Source organism: Myzus persicae, unplaced genomic scaffold (genome assembly GCF_001856785.1).
Source record: "Myzus persicae strain clone G006 unplaced genomic scaffold, MPER_G0061.0, whole genome shotgun sequence".
NCBI classification, from domain to species: domain Eukaryota; kingdom Metazoa; phylum Arthropoda; class Insecta; order Hemiptera; family Aphididae; genus Myzus; species Myzus persicae.
Window position 1 is genome coordinate 141302 of NW_019103792.1, and position 24121 is coordinate 165422.

Sequence of the window (24121 nt, forward strand, 5' to 3'; positions counted from 1 at the left end):
CTATTACTACAATTTCAGACAAAATAGTCACACAGTTTAAACAAAAGGTTGCTATGATAAAAAAAATGTTGGTAGATTATGCCTTTATCGTCTTGACTTTGAAATATGTTTAAAGTATTATATCGAGAAAAACAGATAAAAAAACATTTCAAAAGCATGCCGAAAGCATGCTCGAGAGCAATTCAGGATATTAGTCATTCAATAATAGTCACTTTATCAAACGATTCGAAGTTATGTACCAATTTATCAACTGAGCCTACTCGTAATCACCAAAATTTAAATTACCTAATTTGTAGATCATACATTTCTGTTTTTTTAATTTTAATTTTTTAATTTTAACGATTGTTTGGTTTTTTTGTTTAATATATTACATAGTTAGCACTCACAACGAACTAATTTGATTTTGATAAATCTTTTAGTAATCGATACAACAAAAACAGTTCATATTATTTTAATAATTTAAAACAAAATAAACAATTCAACAATATGGCATAGTTAGATGGTCTATCAGTAAATTGTCGGTTAATCTTTTTTTGTACACTTATCGTTATTATATCGGGTCAAAGTTGAACGTTAAAATACTTATCTACTCATTAATTTTCATTATAACATACTATCGGATTGGCACAATGAATTTTTTTCTTTTCCCGAGACGCAATTATTCGCCATTCTCGATTCCTATTATTGTTATCGTCATCGACACGACAGACACGAATATTATACAGGTATCTATGTGTCTGCCGCAAGTCTTATTCGTCCTGATAATAATTAATAATATTAATACAATCAGAAACGAAATAATATTATTTATACAGCTCGTCGTTTTAGTAATATGTGTTCGACGTTAATTACGTTAATTATTAATAAAATCGGTCTACATACGTACACCTACTACGACCAGTACAATAGCTGTACTTTGAAGGTAATCGAAACGATAAAACCTATCCATTTTTTTTTTCTCTTCTAGTTAAGCGAAACGAGTATGAACGATACACGAAAATGCATTCGCGGTCACGTACTTTGTACCTATCTATACCTATTCAATATTATTATAATGCAAAACAATATGACGTATAATGTATAAAATGTTATTTCACGGCACCGTGCGGTCCAACAATATTATTTATCTCTGATTATTAATGCCCACCCATCTGCGCCGGTACAGCAGTGGTACACAAAATCCCGGATTACAGACCACTGACGTAAAATCTCTGTACGCTTGTTTGAAGGGTTCCGCTCGATTCCATTCGAATTTATCGACATCACTTATTCCCTGTCCACTTTACTGCACGGGCACGTAGGTACACGATGTTGTGCTACCACCACCGTGGTTACGGTCAGAGTTCCGAGGGGAGTCGAGTAGTGGCAGCGAACGATATGCTGTCGTATAGGAAACCGTGTGAAAAAAAATATATAATTTCAGAAAACTCGCCATGAGTAGACGGTGTCTTAGGGAATCACTTATTCCCTGTCCACTTTACTGCACTGCGCGGACACATAAACGTTGAAGCCAAACCACCCCCAGGATTAGGAAAAAAAACCAGTTTTTTTTCATTTTAAACAACAACAAAAAAGTTTTTTTATTAACTACATTTTTTTTGTCAAACAAAATAATTTTCCCATTTTTTTTTACTGTTTCAAACTTATTTTAAAAACAAGAAAAAAATATATTTCTTTCAATCATATTTTCAATTAATAGGTAAATACTAAAAAAGTCAATAATACACAAAACTCGATAAAATAATTTATTTAAAAAATATATCATATATAATCTAATATAATTATTAAATCATATTTCACTATGTTTTAAAATTAATAAAGCAGAAATTTGTTATGTACAAAGTCAAATTGGATAATATGCAAATAAATTTTACCATTGTTTGTTGGTAAAGTGTGCGTTCTTAACATTTTAACATTTTTAAAACACATAAGTTATTAATAATTGGTTAATTTTCATAACCCTTTAAATGTTAATAAATAAATTTAATTATTAATAAAAATAAATAAATCCTATTTACCATTTAGGTACTACGAACATCAAAAAATTAATATAATTTAGTTGTTTTTGCTAAAAAAAAAAACAGAATTTAAATAATGTCATTTTTTAATATTTGTATAGGTTTAAACATAATGTAATAGAACATAGCAGCATCTGTAAATATATCGATAAAACTAACATTAATTTATTTATTTATTAAACCGTAAAAATGACGTTGTATATGTGCAGGGTCTGTGAGTAGGGACACATGAAATATGTATGCTTAAGGCTTAACTGTAGTCTATAATGTGATAGTAATAAACACGACAATTATTGATACGTCAAATTTCCCAGCAAAAGCCTCTAAAACTATGTTCAAAAATGTTCAGCTGAATAATTGTTTTCCACCCTTTGATACAGCTTTCCAGCAACCACGAGTTGTGAACTTGTGCCAACGGACTTACACGATAGAGAATATTAATTAAATTTTGTCATTATTTATTTTTTTATTTTATTAATTTACCTACGGCAACGAAGGCCGTTGGGTGGTTTTTGGTAAGTTTTGAACTGTAGTGGAAGGTAAAGTTGGTTTGAGACACTACGAGTACACGAGTGGCACGGATTTGCCTCTATAAGAATCTGGGTGGTCACCCATCCAGCTCAATATAGTTAAAGCGTTACACTTTAGTTGTTTTTCAAGTCTATTGTTAATAGATCTTCATTGTTTTCTACCTGTACCAGTGATAATGCTATTACTGTGCCGATCGGTGCACACCTTAACTTTTGATAGTTCATTGAAGTTTTAATTGTTAAAATTGATTTTAAATATTGTAATACGTATTTGTTATGAATTTATTGGATTAAACCTAACCGACAACCGAGACAGGTATGACAGGAGATATATGGAGAGGAAAAAAATCAAGACTTGACATGATTTTTATAAGACCAAATGATCCGGGAACTACGCATAATGGCACCGGCCGGTGCTGGCAATCGGAGCGCATTAAAACTGCGATTGGAGCCAGACACCGCCGGCACACCAAACCGCTATCACTATTACTATTATTTTTGCGCTATCTTACATAATATTATATCTACCGGTAAAACTATGATTCATACGTATTTCATTACATTAGCTATTAAATCGTAGAAGACACAACGTGGTATCTGTGCGGCTGTGCGTGCGTGCGTCAGCGCGTGTGGGAAATTCGTGTGCGTAACAACAGTATAAACGGTGATAGGCGAGTGGTATTGATAGCCGTCGGTGGAGTGGTGGACGGGATAGGCCCGAAGTGCAGGACAAGAGGGCAGAGCCCGGTAGTTGGCGATTATTATAAAAAAGACGACGTTTCTAGCCGGATAATAACAGTTCGCAAACGACCGTGTACGCAGTTAATTAAGACCACCGGTTCAGTAGTCTTTAATTACGCACCACACAACAGCAGTAGAGTAATAATAATTAAGATGATGTTCAACAAATTCGCCGTAAGTGTTTGATGATATTTAATTTGCGTTGTTTGTATTAGTGTAAAATACTATTTCAAAAACTGAATTGCAAATGTTTGTTTGGAATATTAATAGAATGATATTCTAATAATTAAAGAGCATTGATGTGATTTTTAAAAGGATAATATTCCATAATTGTCATTGTTCGTTTTACCTACACGGTTAGCGTTACACGCACCAGTAATGGGACATTATTATACCATCAATGTTTGCAATCATAAATGTTACATTAATTCAATACCCACATATTAAGTTTAAACATTCGTTTTGATGTATACCATTAATTAATTTGAGAGAAACATATAATATAAATGATCACATTAAACATAATATATTTTGGTTAATTTTAATAAATCATAAATGTATTATTCAACCAACAGACAAAAATTATTAATAATAAAAACTTTTTAACTATAAAATATATGCAGTGTATACCTTTCGTATCTTTTTTTCTTGATGAAACATTTTAAATTTAAATTTTTATAAAAAAAATGTTTTATTTCATCATACAGTAAGGATCATAATGTTAAAACACAAATATCTGTATTAAAGAGAGTACCAATAATTAAATAATGTTATATAAAGTTAATTATTTACAATACATAAATCAAGCAATTAATAGAATGACAATATATTTAAAACCAATGCAATTCGTCAAATAACTACCTACTCATTTAGATTGTTTTTTAAAAAAATACACTAAACGTTGAATATCTTTTTTTGTTTATTATTTAAATCAAATTTAAAAAAAAAAAATAGTATACTCTAAAAAACTATGTATTTGAATTTTTGCCAATATTAACTTAAACATTTGACAGCATACTAAATCAAAAATTAAATCAAAAATGTAAAACAAAAAAACTTTTCGTTCGTTGAATATTAACTGTAACTATTATATGTGAATTGTTTTGTTGTTATTATAAACTCTCGTTTACGTTATATTTACAAATAACTTTACAAAATATGTTATTAAACATGTAGTAATAAATAAATATGGCTATCAAAATATAAGTTAAAGACGAGCGTAATTTACTATTATGTGAGACTTACTACTCGTTAGTATCGAACTTCTAAGGAGAAACATTATACATTAATCTTATACCATGCATTATAAAATATAATACTTCTATAAATATATTAGAACGGCTTGTTATGGAATATAACTCCACAACAGGTGGTATAAAAATTTAGCACACAAGTTATAAAACGAATTGGGTTCATTTTGCTTTATTGAAATTTGAAATAGTAAAATTGTTCAATTATAAGACTATTGATAAATAAATTGCAACATAAATATTAATATTTACTAACCAAAAAAATACTTAAGATATAAACATAATATTATTTTATATGGTATCCCTTTTAATATATTATGTTACTTATATATTTCATTTTTTTTCCTGTATATTTTCCGTCACAAATGAGAGTACACTTTTCCATTAATAGCACACCATTTCTTCAATATTGTTAATATTACATAATAAATATACTAAAATAATATCAAATGTATAGTAGCATGTTGTACGTTGACACATTTTCAATAAAATAAATAACAAAAATATAGAATATTATGTTGGGAACAATTCCTAAAGAAAGATTAATCAGTTTCAACTCAAAATTAGGTCAGATTTAGCCAATATGATATTAATGTTTTAGAAAAAAAGGCTTAAACAATTTAAACGAGCTAATTTACACGATCTATATTATTCATTGTTAACTAAGAAATTATATATAAAAATATATTTTATAATGATTATAATAATATTAGCACAATTATAATAATATAATATCTTACAGCACTTAGAATAGTATTTAGTTATTTTAAAAATCACAACGATAAGATAACAGAGATCACAAAGTATGACTTATTAATAAACTTAAACTACATGCAAAAATAATAATATTCAATAACAAATGTAGTCGCTGAACATAGTAGGTATAAATTAATTCTTTTTAATTTTCGTAAGCATCATTCAATATTTAAAGCTTCTGTTATTATTATTATATATAAATTCAATTTGTGAAATTAACAAACAAAATTATTTATCTTTTTCTAGTAATATAATCTATAAACTATCAAATGTACCGATGTAAATTACAAAATAAAAATAATTAGGTATGAATAATTTGTATCATAATAATTATTGTTTAAACGAGCTATTTACAATATCAACAAGATTGAATCAAAGCTAAGAAAAAGTCATAATAAAAATTCCAATATATACAAGTGTGGTTATTTTACACCCTAGAGAAATTAAAATAAACAATTAATGTGGGGCTTCGCTTCAGTGAACTAACAAATTATAACCAAACAAAATGAATGATAGGCAGACTTTTACGAATTACTTTACTAGTCTTCATTTTTAATTGACTAAACACTATAAATTCATAAGCGAAAATTCTGATTAATTAGATAATCATAATATAAGTTATCACAAATGCATTACCTTTGTAGTTCATACACATATTATGGCATATTAAATAAATTGCATTGATTTATATTTAAAACTAAAGCGTAATACTGGTAGGTAGGAATGATATTATTCAGTTTACTAATCTTAGAAAAACGAATTCCCACATAAGTTAAAATTATCTAAGTGCATAAGGTCTGCATTGAAATTTAAATAAAAAATACCCAATTAACTGTGAGTCAAAATTTTTAATTTAATTTTAAACACAGTTACGGCAGGTTTTTGAATACTTTATAGAACCTTGATTGTGTAAACGATCAGTGATCTTCCTGACCGTCATGCACTCGTAATAATTGGGTTTTAACCGAAAACGCACACTGCTCGGTATTAATTATGATATTATCCATCGTAACCTTCAAATCATATACATTAATAATCTAATGTAATATAAAATATAATATTATGTATGTACACAGTGTGCGTTGTTCACCTAATCAGTGGCGTGTTTGTAGGAGAGATGTGTAGATCGCCCCTACCCTCCCACGGCCCACGACGAGGGAAGTTTGCCATTGGTGTATTTTTTATTTATATTTAATTATAGGTATCTATAACAATAATCAACGATTACTATTAAATAAGATGAAAAATAAAATAAAATAAATATTATTCTGCTATCTCAAAAATATAAATTCGAGGAGTCGATTAAAATAAATCTGGTACGTGGTGGTGGGAGGGGGGGGGTGCTATCGGTGTAACGTCAGATGCAATTTTTAACCCTCCCACCTTTCAGTAGAGTTTTATAATATTGTATAGGACGTCTCCTGATTATAATATCCAAGACGTGTCGATGCACATGACGTGTATATTAACAAAGTTCTGGTTGTACCTATAGGTATTCGCCTTGTTGGCCGTCAGTGTCGCCGTGTTGGTCGTGCCGGCCATCGGACATCCGACCGAAGACGTCGGGTCCGAGATCGAGGAAACCGCAACGACGGTGAAACACGGTATCCGCGGTTGGCTGAAGAACGTCCAAGCGAAAATCGTCAAACACGAAGAAAACTGTACTCACGGCGGCGGCGTCATACGTTGGGTGAAGAACAAACTGGGGTTGTCGAAGAAAACCACTACCGAGACCCCGACGACCACCACCACCACCGCAGCGGAAACCGATTATTCTGGTTACTTACCGGTAACCTCGGTGGTAAACCAAGGAGAACCAGAAGAACCCTACAACGGTGGCGACGACGACGTCACGATATTGGACGACTCCGTGGCGACGGTACCCGAGAACGATAGCGGCAACGAGTCTGTCGATGTGGACTCAACATATTCGTCGGCGACCGATAATGTCGTCGACACAGCTGACCCCGACATAGACGTCCGTATCCGCTTGTAAACCAATTAGGTACTATGTAATATTATTACGATCGATAGTTTTGGTCATCGTTTTCACTTCGACAAACTTCGCTCGATAAGATATTCCGGTTTGTAATCGTTCTCGTAGGCTTTTACATTTTTTTACGAACAAAAAGTTCCATTATATTATGTAAGATTTTTTTTTTTTTGTTTTGACAATTATTATTATTGACGAATATTGCGTACCTACCTTATTATTATAACCGTGTCGTTTAAGGCTGTGTTGGTATGATTTTATGCACGTAAGATAATTTAATATATTTCTATAGGTACGTACGAATATGAACATTAAAATATTATTAAGTAGGTAGGTACAATATTGTTATTATTGTTATTATAAATATTACTACTACTGCATATTATTATTATTATTATTATTATTAATATTTTATTGTTATTTTTATTATTTTTATTATTATGATTATTATTACTATTATTATTAAAACAATATGTATGATGTAATATATAATAAAATAAATGCCTGTTGCGACTTGCGATCTATTACGTTGTTGGTAGACCAATGCAGGTTTGATCCCTAACCTTGCGATTCATTATAACATTATAATATTATGTAGGTACGTATAAACTAACCTAGTACATAATAATATAGTATACCATTAACAATCTTAATTAATAGGATTTTTGATATAATTTAATTGAACTATGGAATAAAAATAAACTGTATGGTCTGTATGTGCCTTTTTTAATTCAAAGTTCAAGGGTATTGGTTTTATTTCAGCTGTATTTTCAGCCATTACGATTTAAATGTGAGAATTAATTTGAGTTAATTAATTGTCAAACTTTCCGAATATTGTTTAAACGACAGATATTTACAATGCGTAATAGAAAATATTAAACAATATATACGATACCTATAGTATTTTGTACAAAATTTAATAAACGAAAACTACAGGAAAAACATTTCGATCATATCAATCACATAATATGTGTATGTATTGTGTGTGTATACAATATAATATTATTTACAACATTATTAATTCAATTAAGGCACTTAAGAATTTATATTACCTAACGGTTTCCATTGTAACAAAAATGCACTAAACAATGTAGATATAATTTAACTACTGAAAACTAAAAAATGTATGCACCAAATTTTATTGATAAACAGACTACCTACCTACATGCAGATAAATAATTTTAAATAGCTTACCACTATAATTGATAATTATACTATAATTGATTTATTGTTTGTTTGAAGTCTGTAGTAAAAAATAAATAGTGTTATAATTTTTATTTTACACAAAGTGAAAAGCTATTTGAACCATTAAGTATGTACAGGAGCTAATGTTGTTATTAATGGTTAAACAATTATTATTAATACAATAGTATTGAATAATAATGCATAGATCACAATGTGTAAGTATCAAAATCCATCGTATCTATGTATTTTATGATAATAGCACCTATTTGCAGTGGTCAAAGAGGAGGGAGAGAATATGGTGACATGGCATCCCTCCACTTTTTATAATTCACATTTTTCATCCAACCATTTATTTTGTACGACTGTTTAAGCGATATATGAGAACTATATAAATTATGAAAGATAACTCTCCACTTATTTTGAGTCACTTTGACCGCTGCTTATTCGAGTTTCAAAATATATTACATTTTTTACATTTTTTTTCATTATTATGAATATTCTTTTCTGAATCAAAAACTAAATTAAATAACCATATATAAATCAAGTTTTTCGTATAAAAGTAGTCAAGTACATAAATGATGTATCTCAATAAATATTTTATTCGCCATACCGACATAATGGTTATTGTAATATACATTTATAGACACTGCAGTTGTTCAATACAATTTATGATTATAAAACGCAACTACATTTAATAGCCTTCAACATAATATTACACATTGTAATACGTATCTGATATTGTGTACCTACATCATCTTTAACATACAATTTAAATATAAAGTATACAGAAAATGAAAAATTTAAACTAGTAAGGGAAGGTACCTACTAAATAATACAAAATTATGTTCATATGGTTTAATTTTCGGATTCTTTATAATTGGGTTTTATAATTGATGTGTGGTAAATAATTTCTAAATGATAAAATTAAGTGACAAAAAACAATGCGAATACCTAAGCTATTCGCTAAACCTGGACGATATATTACTCCGGCCATAATACATAATATTATAGACTATGAACAGTGATCATTACTCGCATATTAATTGGTAGTTAAACTATAATCATGATCATTTAAATGTAACTGATTTAATGTATACGTTTTACATATATTTTGATTTTGCATTAATATCTAGTACCTATATATAATACCAGATGGATTTATCATATTTTATGTAGGTAATGTGTTAAAATTTGTTTCATTGAAATTGTAAAATAGATTTTTGTAACATATTATTGCTTATAGTTTATGTTATAATAGTACTTTAATACGTAGGTACTTACGTTTTACTCAACAGAGAAAGACTAATCGGGGAAAGACTTGACATTTCCAACAATTAATTGCGGTTTTGCAATTAAATAATAGACAAGAAACTATTATTTGTTCCACTTTATTTGTATTAAATTGATAAAATTATTATTACTAACATTTTAAATCGGATAAAAAGTCAATATGGAACATAAAATATTATAGTCTGTATTGGTACTCTATAATATTATTCTAGTTATATTTCTGCGAGCTTTTTGAACTAGCCCAACAAATTAAATTTGATCCTCACCTCTGAGATCCTAGCTATACATATTATATATTATACATCCAAGCCGTTGCGACTACCTCAGTCAAGCTCAATAAAAATTATAAAATAAAATTTTTTTTTTCCTTAGTAGAATTAAGATGAAATAAAATAATAAAATAGTAATACAATTATTATTCTATCTTTTCAGTCATATTAAAAATGTAGCCCCTCCCCAAGCAAATGTTAACCCGGTTCGCCGAAACACATTTCAGATTCAGCCCGCTTTAAAAATAAAAAATATTGGATCCCTAGCTGCTTTATAACTTTAAACTGAAAATATTAAAATTCGTTACTCGACATTTTGTTTACAACTATTTAAATTTAAATGTTTACACAATTCAGTATTTAAGATTTGACTTTAATACCTAATCAAAATATCTATGTACTTACTATTATACATCTTAAACATCATTTAAGTAAATATTAAAAATAATTTATTTATTTCAATTTATTCTACAGCATTCAGACCAGAATAATAATTCTAATAATATAACAAATACATCGAAAATGACAAACATTTTGATCAACAATTGCTCATTTAAGAACGTTTAAATTACAAGGTACAACAGAATTAGACATAGTATTTTAAACAAAATACTTCTTTTTTAGACTATGAACAAAGTGGTCAAATATGTAATAATTTCAAAATGAAAGGGATTTTTTTTTTAACTAGTTATTTTTGTTGGTTAAATGTTTGATAATAGAATGAATGTTCTTATAAACGTTTTTATAAAATATAAATACCGTAGACCGTATAGACTTGTAGGTACCTATATATAGATTGTACATTTTATTTATTTGGTGCTTTAGCCGTTTTAAAGGTAATTTTTCGATCATTATATTGCGTTTCTAACATGTGGTGTACATAAACTATTTACCTGCCTACCTCAATATATGTATAGCTGTAAATTAAAATTATATATGAGTATTATTCCTATAAAATAAATAAAAACAAAATAAAATAAACTGTCTTTTCACTACAATAGATATTTTTGCACCAAAACAAAAGTGTTGTTTAATACTGTTTGATCGGGAGAATTATTAGAGTGGGTAGATAAAAGCGTGAGATAATAAATTATACAATACGTGTTAAACCTAAGTATATTATATAAAAAAAAAAAAATAGCATATTACACGTATTTAATTTATATTTACGTACAATTATTAGTATTATATTAATTTGCTAATATTAACCTCAAATATAGGTTGTTTCACTTAATGCGTCAGAACTACCTATAACTATGAGTGATACCATTGAATAATTATGTACTTTATTGGAATCTTCAAAATATGTTTTTACCATAGTAAATAATAATACAATATCAAATAATATCATAGTTATTAAAAGTAAACAAGCCGGTACCTAGGTACATATTTATTTTATTCACACAACACTGGTGATTTTTAATAATTATTTATAATCAAACACAATATTATGGGTACTTTGCGTTTGCATTATTATTTTTTATGTGCTTTGGATAACATATTTGGTAATATTATTCTCATATTATTTTGTTTAAAGATATATAAGGTCAAGGTACATAATGTTATATCTTCATGAAAATTATTTAAACAATGAAAATTACTTCATTACTTAGCCAAAGGTACGTTTAATTATTCTCTATTAACTTATTTTGTTATAGAAGCGTAATTAATGTAAATATGCATACAAATTCTGCTGTAAATTTATTTTTTTTTCACTCACAAAAACTTTATTAAAACTTAATTTGCTTTTTTCTTAGAATGCAATATTGCGGTGAAAGAGAATGACTGAATACAATATACTTCATTATTCTATATTATAATGTTACTTATATTCTGAGACCTAACCATGGTATATATGAATGAATCAATTATATGCATTAGATGCATTTCAATTATAGAACTTATTATTCAACAATATTATTCTCAAATAATAAATCATTTTTATATAACAGACAGTTGTTTAAATTTTTTTTTAAAAATATTTTCAAAAATTTCTAGATATTACTAATATATTAATACAAATATTTATAATTAGGTGGCTATTTAGATATTTTTCAAATAATGAATTTTCAAGTAACAAACAAGTTAAATTATTTAGATCAAAACAAACAAAATTTAAAGCAAACAATGATTGTTTGAAAATATTTCGACATATTAATATTTAGATATGAAAAATAAAAAATAAAAATTACAAAACACAAACATTATGAATTTGTTACAATTTATTTTGATATTAAAATGGTGACCATTTTAATATTTTCAAATATTATTCATATTTTTAATAGAAATATAATAATACTTTTTAATCAAAATACACTCACTCGATTAACCATCGAAATCACCATGGAAAATTAAACGTGACACATAAAATACATAAAATGTATCCTATTTGCAATGAGTTTTTTTAAATTGCATTTGAATTCAATAAAAGAGAACTTAATTTTTTTTTTTTAAAGTGTGGGAATTGGTCTTATAATTAGTCGTAAATACGAATCCATGTATTTACACAAAATAATAATTAAATGGCTAAAATGGGGGAAAATGTAGCTTGAATAAAAAATAATAATAATAACAGTTAGTGTGAACGTCCAAAAGACAACAAATCATTTGTTGAAAATGTAAAATATTATGAACGACAAAATGGTTTTGGTATTCTGACTGATGACTATCGAGAAATACGTTTGGGATAAAAAGAACCAACAACATTTTGCAAAACCCCAGGAGGACAGATGGTTGAACCGAAGTAGCTCACCAGACAAGGATAAATGGAATCCGCCGGAAAGGTTGCTTTCACATGGGTAGGGTTGCATACCAGGCATATGACATTAATAACATTGTTTGAACAAAAGAGCTGAATCCATCGAATATTGGACTGACTAAAATCGAATTTGTTTTACAATATTTTTTTTTTTTTCATTATATTTTATTAGAAATTACTTACAAAAAGCCGAAAAAAATATTATATAATATAAAAACTCAAACGTCTTTTCGAGGTAATGAATCAATAATAAATACCAAACATTATGATGTAAGTATGTGTTTATAAGTGTGATACGTTATATAATTTTTTATTCGATTTAAAATATGTAATATTTTTAAAATTGAGTATGGAATTATAATAATATGTTATGCATATATTTCTTATATTGTATATTATATTATTTTTTACTTAACTTTAAAAAAAAAATCGAAGAAAAATGTATTCTGAGAGGAGATAGGTTACATATTCAATATGATATAGCTCTCTAATATATCCATTATAAAAAGAAAATTTCACCAATAACATTTAAATAACATTATCATCCATCTACAATGTAGATTCTACATAATTCACTCATCTTATAGATTATTTCTATTAAACATATTTTATTTCATATGTTTAAGACTACCAATAAAAACCTATCAATAAGTAATAACTAACTAGGTATAGGTATTTATCTTAAAATATACCACATGGTTTTTAGTATTTTATAAGTACATTATTATGAACTTACGTGTGCCATCGAACCGTGTCGCGATTGTATCCAGAAATGTATTCTGAGGCGCCAATAATCCTTTTCTGGCAGGCATTTGTTATACCCTAAAAAAAAATAGTTAACGAAGAATAATTAATAAAACCCGTAGACATTTTTAAATAAGAAAAAAAGTAATAAAATATAATAAGTTGGGAAGAAAGAAATAAAAAAAAAACTACGAAAAGAAGTTATAGTCGGGCTCTATTAAAATTATTTTTAAATATAAAAGCAACGACAAATTATTAAATTTCCAAAACAATTTAAGGCAAGACAGTTAATTCAAAATTGTTTATGATTATGTCAAAACTGGTTAATTTCATAACATTTATTTACCATGTTTTTCTCAAAACATCCAAAGCCATAACTACTTTATACGATTTTAAATACAATTATGTTTTTTTTTAATGGTAGTAATGTAATATAATATATAGTAATCGAGTAATAATTTTAATATTTTTAAGACCGATAAAAATTTGGTCAAATATTATATAATAGTTACCTCGCCCTCAAAATAATAATTACTTTTATACAATCAAAAAACTTAACTAGCGGTAACAATATTGAAATTCAGGAAAAATGAAAAATAAATTGCAAAACTACTAACACTTTTCGACTAACAAAATACAACTCAAAGGTTATTTTATTTTAATAGAAAATTCCAATATTCAATATTCTTCTAATAATTACCATATATTATTAGTGATTATACGCCGGATTGGGTACACTCGCGTGTCCAAGAGATACAACAATATTATAGGTAGTTCCCATAGACAATAAATACTTTTCTCTTTATTTATCTCATTACAACCTATCTATAGTAGTTCTCTGGATCATATCAATACAGTAGTATGTGTCATTATTTCATTTTTAACCATAGAAACACATTCGATATCATAATATATAGTTCAATTTTACCAGAATTCACTGGTATCTATCATATTTTTTCAATAGATTATTGTAAATCATGATACTGAAATTAATACCTAATTCAAAATACTTATATAATTGTCAGTATTTAAGCCGTTATAATATTGGAATTTAATAAACATTCATCCATTCAATAAATTGTTTTCATACAAACGGACTCTGGGTCCTATTACAGCTGTTTAAACGTTAATAGGTATGCAGTAACATAATATTATTGTTTAAAATAAATAAATAAAGTGTTATGACATTCAGCTGAATTTATATTAAAACTGCTAAATTTAATCAAACAAAATCGGCCAAATGAGTGTTACTGACACGCATTTATAGGACGTGGTTAGTTGAAGGAAATAATATTCATAAGTGAATCATTTTTACTAGAGAAATACGAGTAGAAAAAATCTGCAGGATTCCTTGTGTTCAGAGTATCTGTTTATTTTAAAATCAATAAGAGAGAGTGTTGAGGTCTATCTTACCAAATATTAAATTGAGTAAAAAATTAAGAAGCAGACAATAGAATCGCCTTTCGTTATGCGGTCAGATATATTAAGGAAATTCGGGACGTTTTGGTAAGAGCCGATGGACCCGCCTATTTATATTGAATTTTAATGCAATATATCTCAGAAAACAATTGTGTGCTGATTCAATAGTTTCGATCTGTTGAAAAGTACAGTTGGTCCAAATCAAAGGCCAAATATTTAAGATTAGATCGAACCAATGAACAGTGCAGGATTTTCAGAGATAATGGGTCTTAAAAGGAGTGACATGTGCTCTTTGTAAATCCTTCGTCTTATTTTTAATCATTTTCGCATGATTTGAAAAACTTAATTTAGAGTCGAATATTATACCTGTAAGATCTTTATAAATATTACATGCCATTAAACAACAATACAATCTAGGTAAGTAGTAATTTATAATATATTGATTTATTGTAGCGTGATAAAACGCACATTAAAATTATATTTAACTAAGGAGGAATGTATTATTTATTATTAAAATCAAGTTTTCAAAAATATTTTTATCAATGCTATGCTTAACGATCAGTAAATAAAACGAAAATGTTTAAAAAAAATAAACCATACCTAGTTCGTATTATAAAGTACCTTACACAACGTTTAAATAAAATCATTTGAATTAAATATCTACATATTAAATCCAAATTGAAAATATTATTTACCTAATGTAATAAAGCTCATTTAATTGGGCACGAGAAAAAGTCTTAAAGAATATAATACATACCTACTTATCGTGATGAAAACGTCATAAAAATGATAAATTAATAATTTGAGAGCGAACACTAATTAATCGACCGGATAATTTTTTTCAGAAAAATCGAAAACAGATTTGCTTACGGAATTCGATAGGTATACTCGCGGAAAGATTTTAAGCTTAGGCATGCGGAACTGGCAACTGTGGTATTTTTCTGTTTTAACGATAGAAACAAGAAGCTTTGCGAACGCAAATAATAATCATTATAAGTGCAAGGCATTCATAAGTCAGTCTATTCAGAAAATCTGACGGCAAAACAAATCACCAACTAATAACGACGCTCGTTCAACCTGCTAATTCGACACTATGTTCAAATTATTTTTCAAAACATGCAAATCAGATTTTTAAACATTCAAAAAGACCAAGAGAACAATAAGTAGATCAAAAACTGAAAAGACAATGTCACAAATTGTTTAAGCTTTCCAAATATTTTTTTCCCAGATTTAAATTAATTTGTGTGTATTATGTACGCGTATATATAAACACGTTTACGTTCAATATTATTATAATATAATGAAAACTTTTAAACAACTCATAAATCAAAAATAATAATGTCGTTTGTTCAATTGTTTAGTGGTGATTAGTGTTGTAGCGCAGCTATGTAATACATAATATTATTATTAAATTGGGCCATTTTTCTTGTATTAAAACAATTAATATATTAGCGGATTTAACTAATAAAAAATAACAACAACAATAATTTTAAGAAGTTTAAAAATTTTTTTAATAAACTATAACCGAAAACGATGTATTTAAATTGATTTATGTAGGAAAAAATGGTGTAGTTTAAATTAGTTGACGCATGTCTAAAAATATCGTATACCAATAATAAATTGTTTCGTGAAATGTCTTATGATTATGGAAAAAACTACGGATATTAATCTTAAGCAGTTAAACCTATCGATTAACGGAACAATGGAGTATAGTCTAGATTTTGATGGAAATTAAATTTTAATTTGAATATTAGATACAGTTAAGTACAGTCTCCCGTTCTACACACTGTAATGGTAAGTATTAAGTAATTTTTTTGTAATGCTGTTTTTGCTAATTATTACCTCGTTGAAAACATGTTTTGTGTAGATAATTAATACCTACGCATAATAAATAATAAAAAACATAATAAAGGCTTTGGAAATGTATTTAAAATTTAAATACGGTCTCGTTTGTCTAGAAAGAATTATGATATTAAAAAAAAATCTTCACTAAACCATTTCGTTAATACGACGTCCACCACTTCATTGAGATTAAAATATGATAAATTAAATTAAAACTGGGGATAGCAGGCAGTCCTAATACGATTACTATAATAATATTAAATAAATAAATACAATTACATTGGTCATATTAGTTAGGAATAAAAAACAGTTAATGATCACAGCGTTTTCAGTCGGTTTTGAATTGGAGACAACAACATCATCACGATAACAATAAACATCGAGTGAACATAAATCAACAATGTTAGATAGCATTTAAATGTTCGATTTAAAATAAACAAGATTTGAAAGACATTGGACGAGAGCGACGACGAAGGAAAAAGTCTTGATGCGGACCGACTGTAATGGGTAGGTACCTGCCTACACCTATATATCCACCATCGCATTTGTTCGGTAATAAATATAATCATACGTCTATTATAATAGGTAAACTTAATACATATAAAAATAATCATTGAGATAAATGTGTTATACCATATATTTCAATTTAGATCAGTTATTATTTAATTGATTTAAACATTTTATTTTATTTTATTGCGTTAAACCAAATAATTTACAACATCGTGGAACTGGTGAAAATAATTATACATATGGAACCCATTATAACCTATTAAAATATAATAGAAATTTAGTGAAGTCACTCCAAACGGCAACGCGCGCGTAACGAGGAAGTTTTGATATGATTATAAAAATCGATATAAGTATCTGGAACAGTCTTTATTTATAGATGCATTATTGCATTCATTAGTAAGTTCACGTAACAATTATTTAACTTAGCACCTTAAGTATTATTTGTTACCAGTGCATTATTTTTGTCTTTCAAACACTTTACACACGTAGTCATAAATTGAAACCTTGACCGTGGCTATATTATAGTACGTGTGTCGGTCTAACACTGCTGTGCTAATTGGAACAGATACTACGTAACGAATTTGCTGATTGTGCAATGGTCTTCAGGATAGAGATAAAATTGCAGCGAAATAAAGAGTATCCTTTACTAAAGAAAAGAGACACAATAACAAAGCATTTTTCTTCGTTTATTCGGCACGGGGTATACGCATGTCCCTTAGGAAAGATAGAAAGGAGACAATATCGTCGATTTCAGCCCAAATCCCGAGACATTAATCAATCGGCAACCTGTTAGCCCGATAAAGTACTTTTAAAAGATATAACAATACGAGGACCAGGGAGGGGAGACAAAATGCTTTGTAGACAAAATTCACAAAGTAAGTTTGTATATAAAATATATATGTTTTCAATTTCCACTACTATAAAGAATATATATCGTCATGTGCATTAGACATTAAAACGTTTCGTTGTCCATCAATAAGCCAATAATAATTGTAATTCAATATCACACATGATTTTCTAAACAAAAATACTTAACAAGTATTCAAATCGAAAATTATACAGCCTATGATATTAATTGTTTTTAAATTGTATTCTGTTAAAATTGAAATTGGTAATATTATAAAATATACAAAATAATATCACCAACAACCGTTTATTCATAATAATAACAAAACCAATTGTGACTTTCAATAAGATATTAAACTCATCATTCGTCTGATTTACGACTTGAAAATTGATTTTTGCCATTTAATTCTAATTTATTTATAAGGAAGAAATACGATTATATCCATTTTACGCATCGCATAATTATGAATTTCCATACAAAAATATAAATGAAATTAATTTGACATATTTTTTTTAAATTTCAATTCAGATTTTTGGACTCGTATTATTTCGTTAATACTATAAGTGAAATGAATGCGCACCAATTATTTATTTTAATGTTTCACAACGATTATTTCCTATGAATACATTTTATGGCGGTGAAAATACTGCAAAAGTTCCGTAATATAACCGTTGGAAGCGTCGGTGGAGAAAAATTACATCAAGGTGAAAAATTCTAAAAATGTTCGAGAAATCGGGGCAGATTGTGGTTTTCTGCGAGCTCCACTACGAATCGCTTTTGATGTATTGTTTCATTTAAATTTGTCTTATTAATAATTAATACACCACTATCCCAAGCCAAGGTGAACGTAAATAGCCGATATAAACCTATATAATTGATATTGTATAATACTGTATACCTATTGTATATTGTCTACACAGCACCCGATTTATTTACCCTGTCCGCTTTTGTATAATATTATTTTAATTTCTTAAAGCATTCTTTTTATTACGATACGCCGTATGATGGGTAGGTATTTGTTTTTCGGCTTAACATTGAATATAATAATAAACAGTGCCTATATCAGTTAGAAATTCATTAAAATATAATAGTAAATTTCATATAACTATCCCAACATGTTTGTAAGAACGCGCACACGCATTACCGACTAGTAATATTCTATACAATAGTACAGAACACAAATGCACAATAGTTGTCGGCCATAGACACTACGGAGTCGGATTTGAATAAAATAAAATGCTATATTATACTTTATGCAATACATAAGGTTTTATCTTGAAGCTCGTAACAACCTATACGAAATAGTACAAAATTCAAATGATCCGTTCGTGTAATAAATAATTATTTTTAAGGGGAAAAAAGGTGTTTGAAAACAACACAATTGACCAAAGTACATTCGTATTGCGTATAAAGCATGTGTGCATTGCAAAATTACCTAAGTCTGAGTTGTCTCATCTACAGAAAAAAATTATACCTGCCTATAGGTAATCGAAATATAACTTATAAGATACCTGCAATAATGTTAAATCGTCCTGGAAATGTAAGAACATATTTTTTAATCATACACTTAACACTTTATTTTTATTACCTTTTAAAGGAAAAGTTATTATAAGGCTTAACACTTAGATAGTAACGATAAAAACCTCGGAACCAGCATCGCGGTATCTACTGGTATAGAATATACATGAGATTCGTAGTTTCAATTTCAAGTGTAACTGATCGACTCGTATCGCTGCAGAGTAGGTCACCGGTAATGGATGTGTTAAATTTGAGTTCAATGATACATCATTGTATGCGAAAAACGATTCTAAACAAAGGAGACAGCGGTGGTCAAGCACATAATATTTCCATGCATAATTTATGTTGTATTAGATTATTGTTATTATTAGTATTTTTTTTTTTTTTTTTTTATTGGGTAAGTTGAACGAGTTTCTGCCAAAACGATATTTAATTTGTATGCTATATACAACTTAAAATATAGTCAATACCAACGGGCGGCGACCCATAGAAAGAAATAGTGTAAATAAATCTTAAAATTAGTTGAAAAATTCATAAGGTAGGTATATAAAATAATAATTTAGGGATATCTATCTAATGGCGAAAAGTTTCAATTACAAGTTAAAACAAATTAATTAAAATCATTAAAATAAAAATTGAGATCTTTCGTTTAATATCCAATTTTGTGAAAATTAAAACTTCAAACACTTAAAAAAAATTGAGGATAGTCAATGCTGTAACTGCTGTAAAAACAACTTATAAGAATCCTTGTGTTGGATTTTAAAGCTATTTAACTCAAAACATTTTGTCAACATAAACGGAAAAAAATTAATTTTAAAAAGTTCAAAATGTCAATAGATCAAAAAAAGCAACTTTTTTTTTAAACTATACTATTATTGGTAAAAATAACATACTAATCGTCGTTAAACGAATACATTCAATACATTCAATTCATTACAATCTTAAATTGTTTAAATCTTAAAATAAAAGTACTATATACTATTGTATTTTTTAATTATTATTAATTTTCCATTACTTAGGCGATCAATAAGTACGGTTATTACTCATTAATAATAATGCATTACTATTTTTCTAATTTACCAAGTAAAATATGAAAATCCATAAGAAAATACCACGAGAGACCTTTTTTTTAAATGTATAAAATTCTGTAAAAGCTCGTACTTATATTTCATGAGATAGTTACCTACTAAATTTATTTTTTTTTCAATTATTAAGGTAGCCAAAGTTTGTGTCTTTCGTGTAGAATAGTATTTATTGATGACATTGGTGATAATTGACAACTACTAAGGTTTAAAATAGACGTTATCATACTTGCCAAAAATTTAAAACTATCAATATATGATATTTTATATTTGAATTACATTTCCGATGAGATTTCAGTTACTCATATTTTTGTTTTTAATTTGACATAAGTATAGGTGCCTACCTCCTACGCCTGTAATGAACATGTTGCAAAAATATGTTTTAAATATATCAACACTTTCTAGGTGCACTAGATTAAATATGTAAAGGTTAGGTTACATATGTATTTTTTTTTTTTTGTTAAAAAACGGTATTACCCACTTAGTTTGTGTTCACTTGGACATTAATTTAAACTCGAAGAATAAAATCGTTTCAAAAAACACTACCTATGTAAAACATAATTTATTAACAAAATTTCATTTTCGTATTATAATTTATTTAGAATTTATTTGAAAATAAAACGTATATATTATAGCGAAAAATGTTTTTTTTTAATATATATATGGAGTCTCATTTGCACTCGATACGACCAAATCACCTGTATATATGTTTTTAATTCCAGTTAACAGAAGTATCGATGAAAAGTTTTAGTTCAATTTATTACATTCACTTTTCAGGTATGTCTGAATGTCTCTCGAGAGAAAAAACTGAGTTCTAAAAGTTATTTTATTCTACGGTTCCGAAATCATGTTTCAAGAGAGAAAAAGACTCTAAGATCCAAATTATTGCTCGAAATTGTTTAAAGTTGTATAGTTACTATTACAGTGTTATGTTGAAATAACAAAGCTGATGTAGAAGCTTTCTTATACAGATAACAATGGTTGTATTTTTTGTATTATGAATCCCAAGTTTGCCGAATACTTTAAAGATTAAAACTTTGGAATTCGAATTAATTGTAACATATTATTACTCGAGTATCGGGAGTCAACCCAGGGAGATTGATTAATCATCTCATAATTCTCAATAATAATGTACATTACACTCGTAGATATACTTACTAAAATATAACGTCATAATGTGTTTTGTGTGAATTTCAAAAACTGCATTTTATTAGTTATAATATTATACTAAGTTCAGTGCATTTTAAAACAATGAATTTTCAAAATTATTTGTCGTATAGATTTGATTTGAAACATTCGTACAATTCTTAAACCTAATGAATTATATTAACTAGTACTTATATTCTAACAATTTTTAAGTTCGCCAAATGTCAATACGTCATTAAAATGTATACATAATCCAACTTATCTAACACATCTTTGATTTTGATGGTATATAGTTTCTAGAAGAAAATTAGATCTAGCTTGGACTTCGGGCAGTCAAAAGTAAAAGTTCCCAGAAGTTATCAAAATAATGCGGAAAAACTAAAAGAAAAATACGGCAAACTAAAATATTAATCCAATAGGTACCTACCAGTTTTCAACTTTATAAAATATATTTTTATATTTTGTAGTAATTCAATGCTGACATGAAATGTGCACTAAATATTTTAGATCAGTATTTTCTAGAGATGTTTTAATTATCAAAAGATGTTTGCTCTTTTCGAGCAATTTATATAGGTACACATAATTAAGCATTTTCGACTTTTCTTCAGAATTTTTTGATTTATGTTAATAAAATAATTTTTAAGCTAAGAAGTTAAATTATTCATATTAAGTAATTTAAATATAACAAAATTTCATGGTCATAATTTTTTTTTTTAAAGCGTTTGAAGCTCAAACTTTCACGAAATTCGTGTTATCCATAATCACAAAAATGTAAATTATTTTAGTTCAACATTTTAACTTTCAAAAAATAATAATAAATAAAAAATAAAATAGTACTTTTTGTAAATTCCCGAATTATTATTTTTAAGTTTAGTCAACTTCAAAGTAAAAATTAATTTCATAATAAATCGTTTGACGAATCAACATTTTTTTTTTTACATACAAAGATTTGTTGCACATCATTCATTTCAAAAAATGTTTGAAAACTGTATGTGTCGGTTTACAAGCTTGGTAAATATTTTTTATAAAAAAATTTTGCTCAACAGGTTTTGGTCGATTTGGTTTCTGGCTTCCTTCAATAGTAGATTATAGTAAATAATATAATATAATATTATTTATTGCATTTACAATCTATAGAATCTTAAATTATGTATAATTTATTATTATTGAATCTATGAAATGTATGAATACTGTAACGTCTCATGTGTAGTTCCATATTATGATCATCGTCGTTATTATGTCTTGTAATTTTGATTAAAATCTCCAAACGGTTTTTATCGAAACAGCTGTACTAGATTAAGTAATATTATAAATAAATGTTCCAATAAAAAAAAGAAACTTAAGGACTCCGTGCAGTCGAGAGGCACGGGGTTATTGCAATTTAATTTTTTACTATTTTATTATTGCAATGCCAACCCCACTTTAACGACGGTAAAACAGAAGTGTAGTTATGGCTATGGCTCGGTGACGGTGGAGGTATAGTAGTGACGGTCGCGTTTATTACTATCATTTAATCATCAAACAGGTAGGTAGTATTATCATGGCAGTAGCTATCAGTATAAACAAGGGTTTGCGGGGGCTTACCTGACGAGAGAATATGGTACACGCGCGCGCACGGATAACGCGGCGGCGATCGACGGCGGCGGTGGAAGTGGCGGCGACGATCGTTGCCGCAGTGGCATCGGTGAAGACGAGTATATGTGCGTGTATGTATGTTGTATATATATATTGGATATATATATAATATACAAACAATGATGAGTATTATTAAAACGGTTGTGAAACAATAGTATTGAAAATAATAATGATAATAATAATAATAATAATAGTAATAATATAGAGTCGAGCGGGACGCGGATTTTAAGGGGAGTGGGGGCAGCAGGTGACCGTCATAATCGCATCACTGCGGGTGCACCGACAGCCGAGTGTGCAACAGTCGTCATGGTTGCAGCGGCAGTGGCGGCAGTGGCGACGACGACGTCACTGTGTACGATAACGTGGCGGCGGCGGCGGCGGCGGCGGCGGTGTGGTGGCGGCGGCGGCAGCCAACCCCGGTCGTCGTCGCCCGTGCGGGAGAGTAAACGGCGGCGGCGGCGGGGGTGGTGAGCGGGAACAGATTTAACGGCGATGAGCACGCGGGAAACGTCGGCGGCAGCGGCGGCGTCGACAGCGGGCGCTGATGTGGTCGCGAGCGTGAGTAGGCGCGTCCTATGTGCGGTGCAC

At 28.4% G+C, this 24121-nt stretch overlaps 2 protein-coding genes across 2 annotated transcripts in view; one reads left to right on the forward strand and one right to left on the reverse strand.

Annotated features, from left to right (window-relative positions):
- LOC111035308 (potassium voltage-gated channel subfamily H member 8-like) overlaps positions 1 to 24121 on the reverse strand; it is a 155583-nt gene extending 131462 nt beyond the window's left edge. The window contains exons 1-2 of the mRNA XM_022316874.1: positions 23483 to 24121; positions 13527 to 13612 (exon numbers count right to left, since the gene is read on the reverse strand). Coding sequence (XP_022172566.1) covers positions 13527 to 13602 — 76 coding nt within the window. The 5' untranslated portion in view covers positions 13603 to 13612; positions 23483 to 24121. The remainder of the gene's footprint in view (positions 1 to 13526; positions 13613 to 23482) is intronic.
- LOC111035309 lies at positions 3318 to 8004 on the forward strand. The gene is made up of 2 exons (XM_022316875.1): positions 3318 to 3463; positions 6788 to 8004. Exons 1-2 carry the CDS (start codon positions 3443 to 3445, stop codon positions 7289 to 7291), a joined length of 525 nt encoding a protein of 174 aa, XP_022172567.1. The 5' UTR covers positions 3318 to 3442; the 3' UTR covers positions 7292 to 8004.

Coding starts and splice junctions, on each gene's coding strand:
- LOC111035309 (XM_022316875.1), top strand. CDS start 3,443: ATGATGTTCAACAAATTCGCC. Junction 3,464..6,787: donor TGATGTTCAACAAATTCGCC/GTAAGTGTTTGA, acceptor TTGTACCTATAG/GTATTCGCCTTGTTGGCCGT.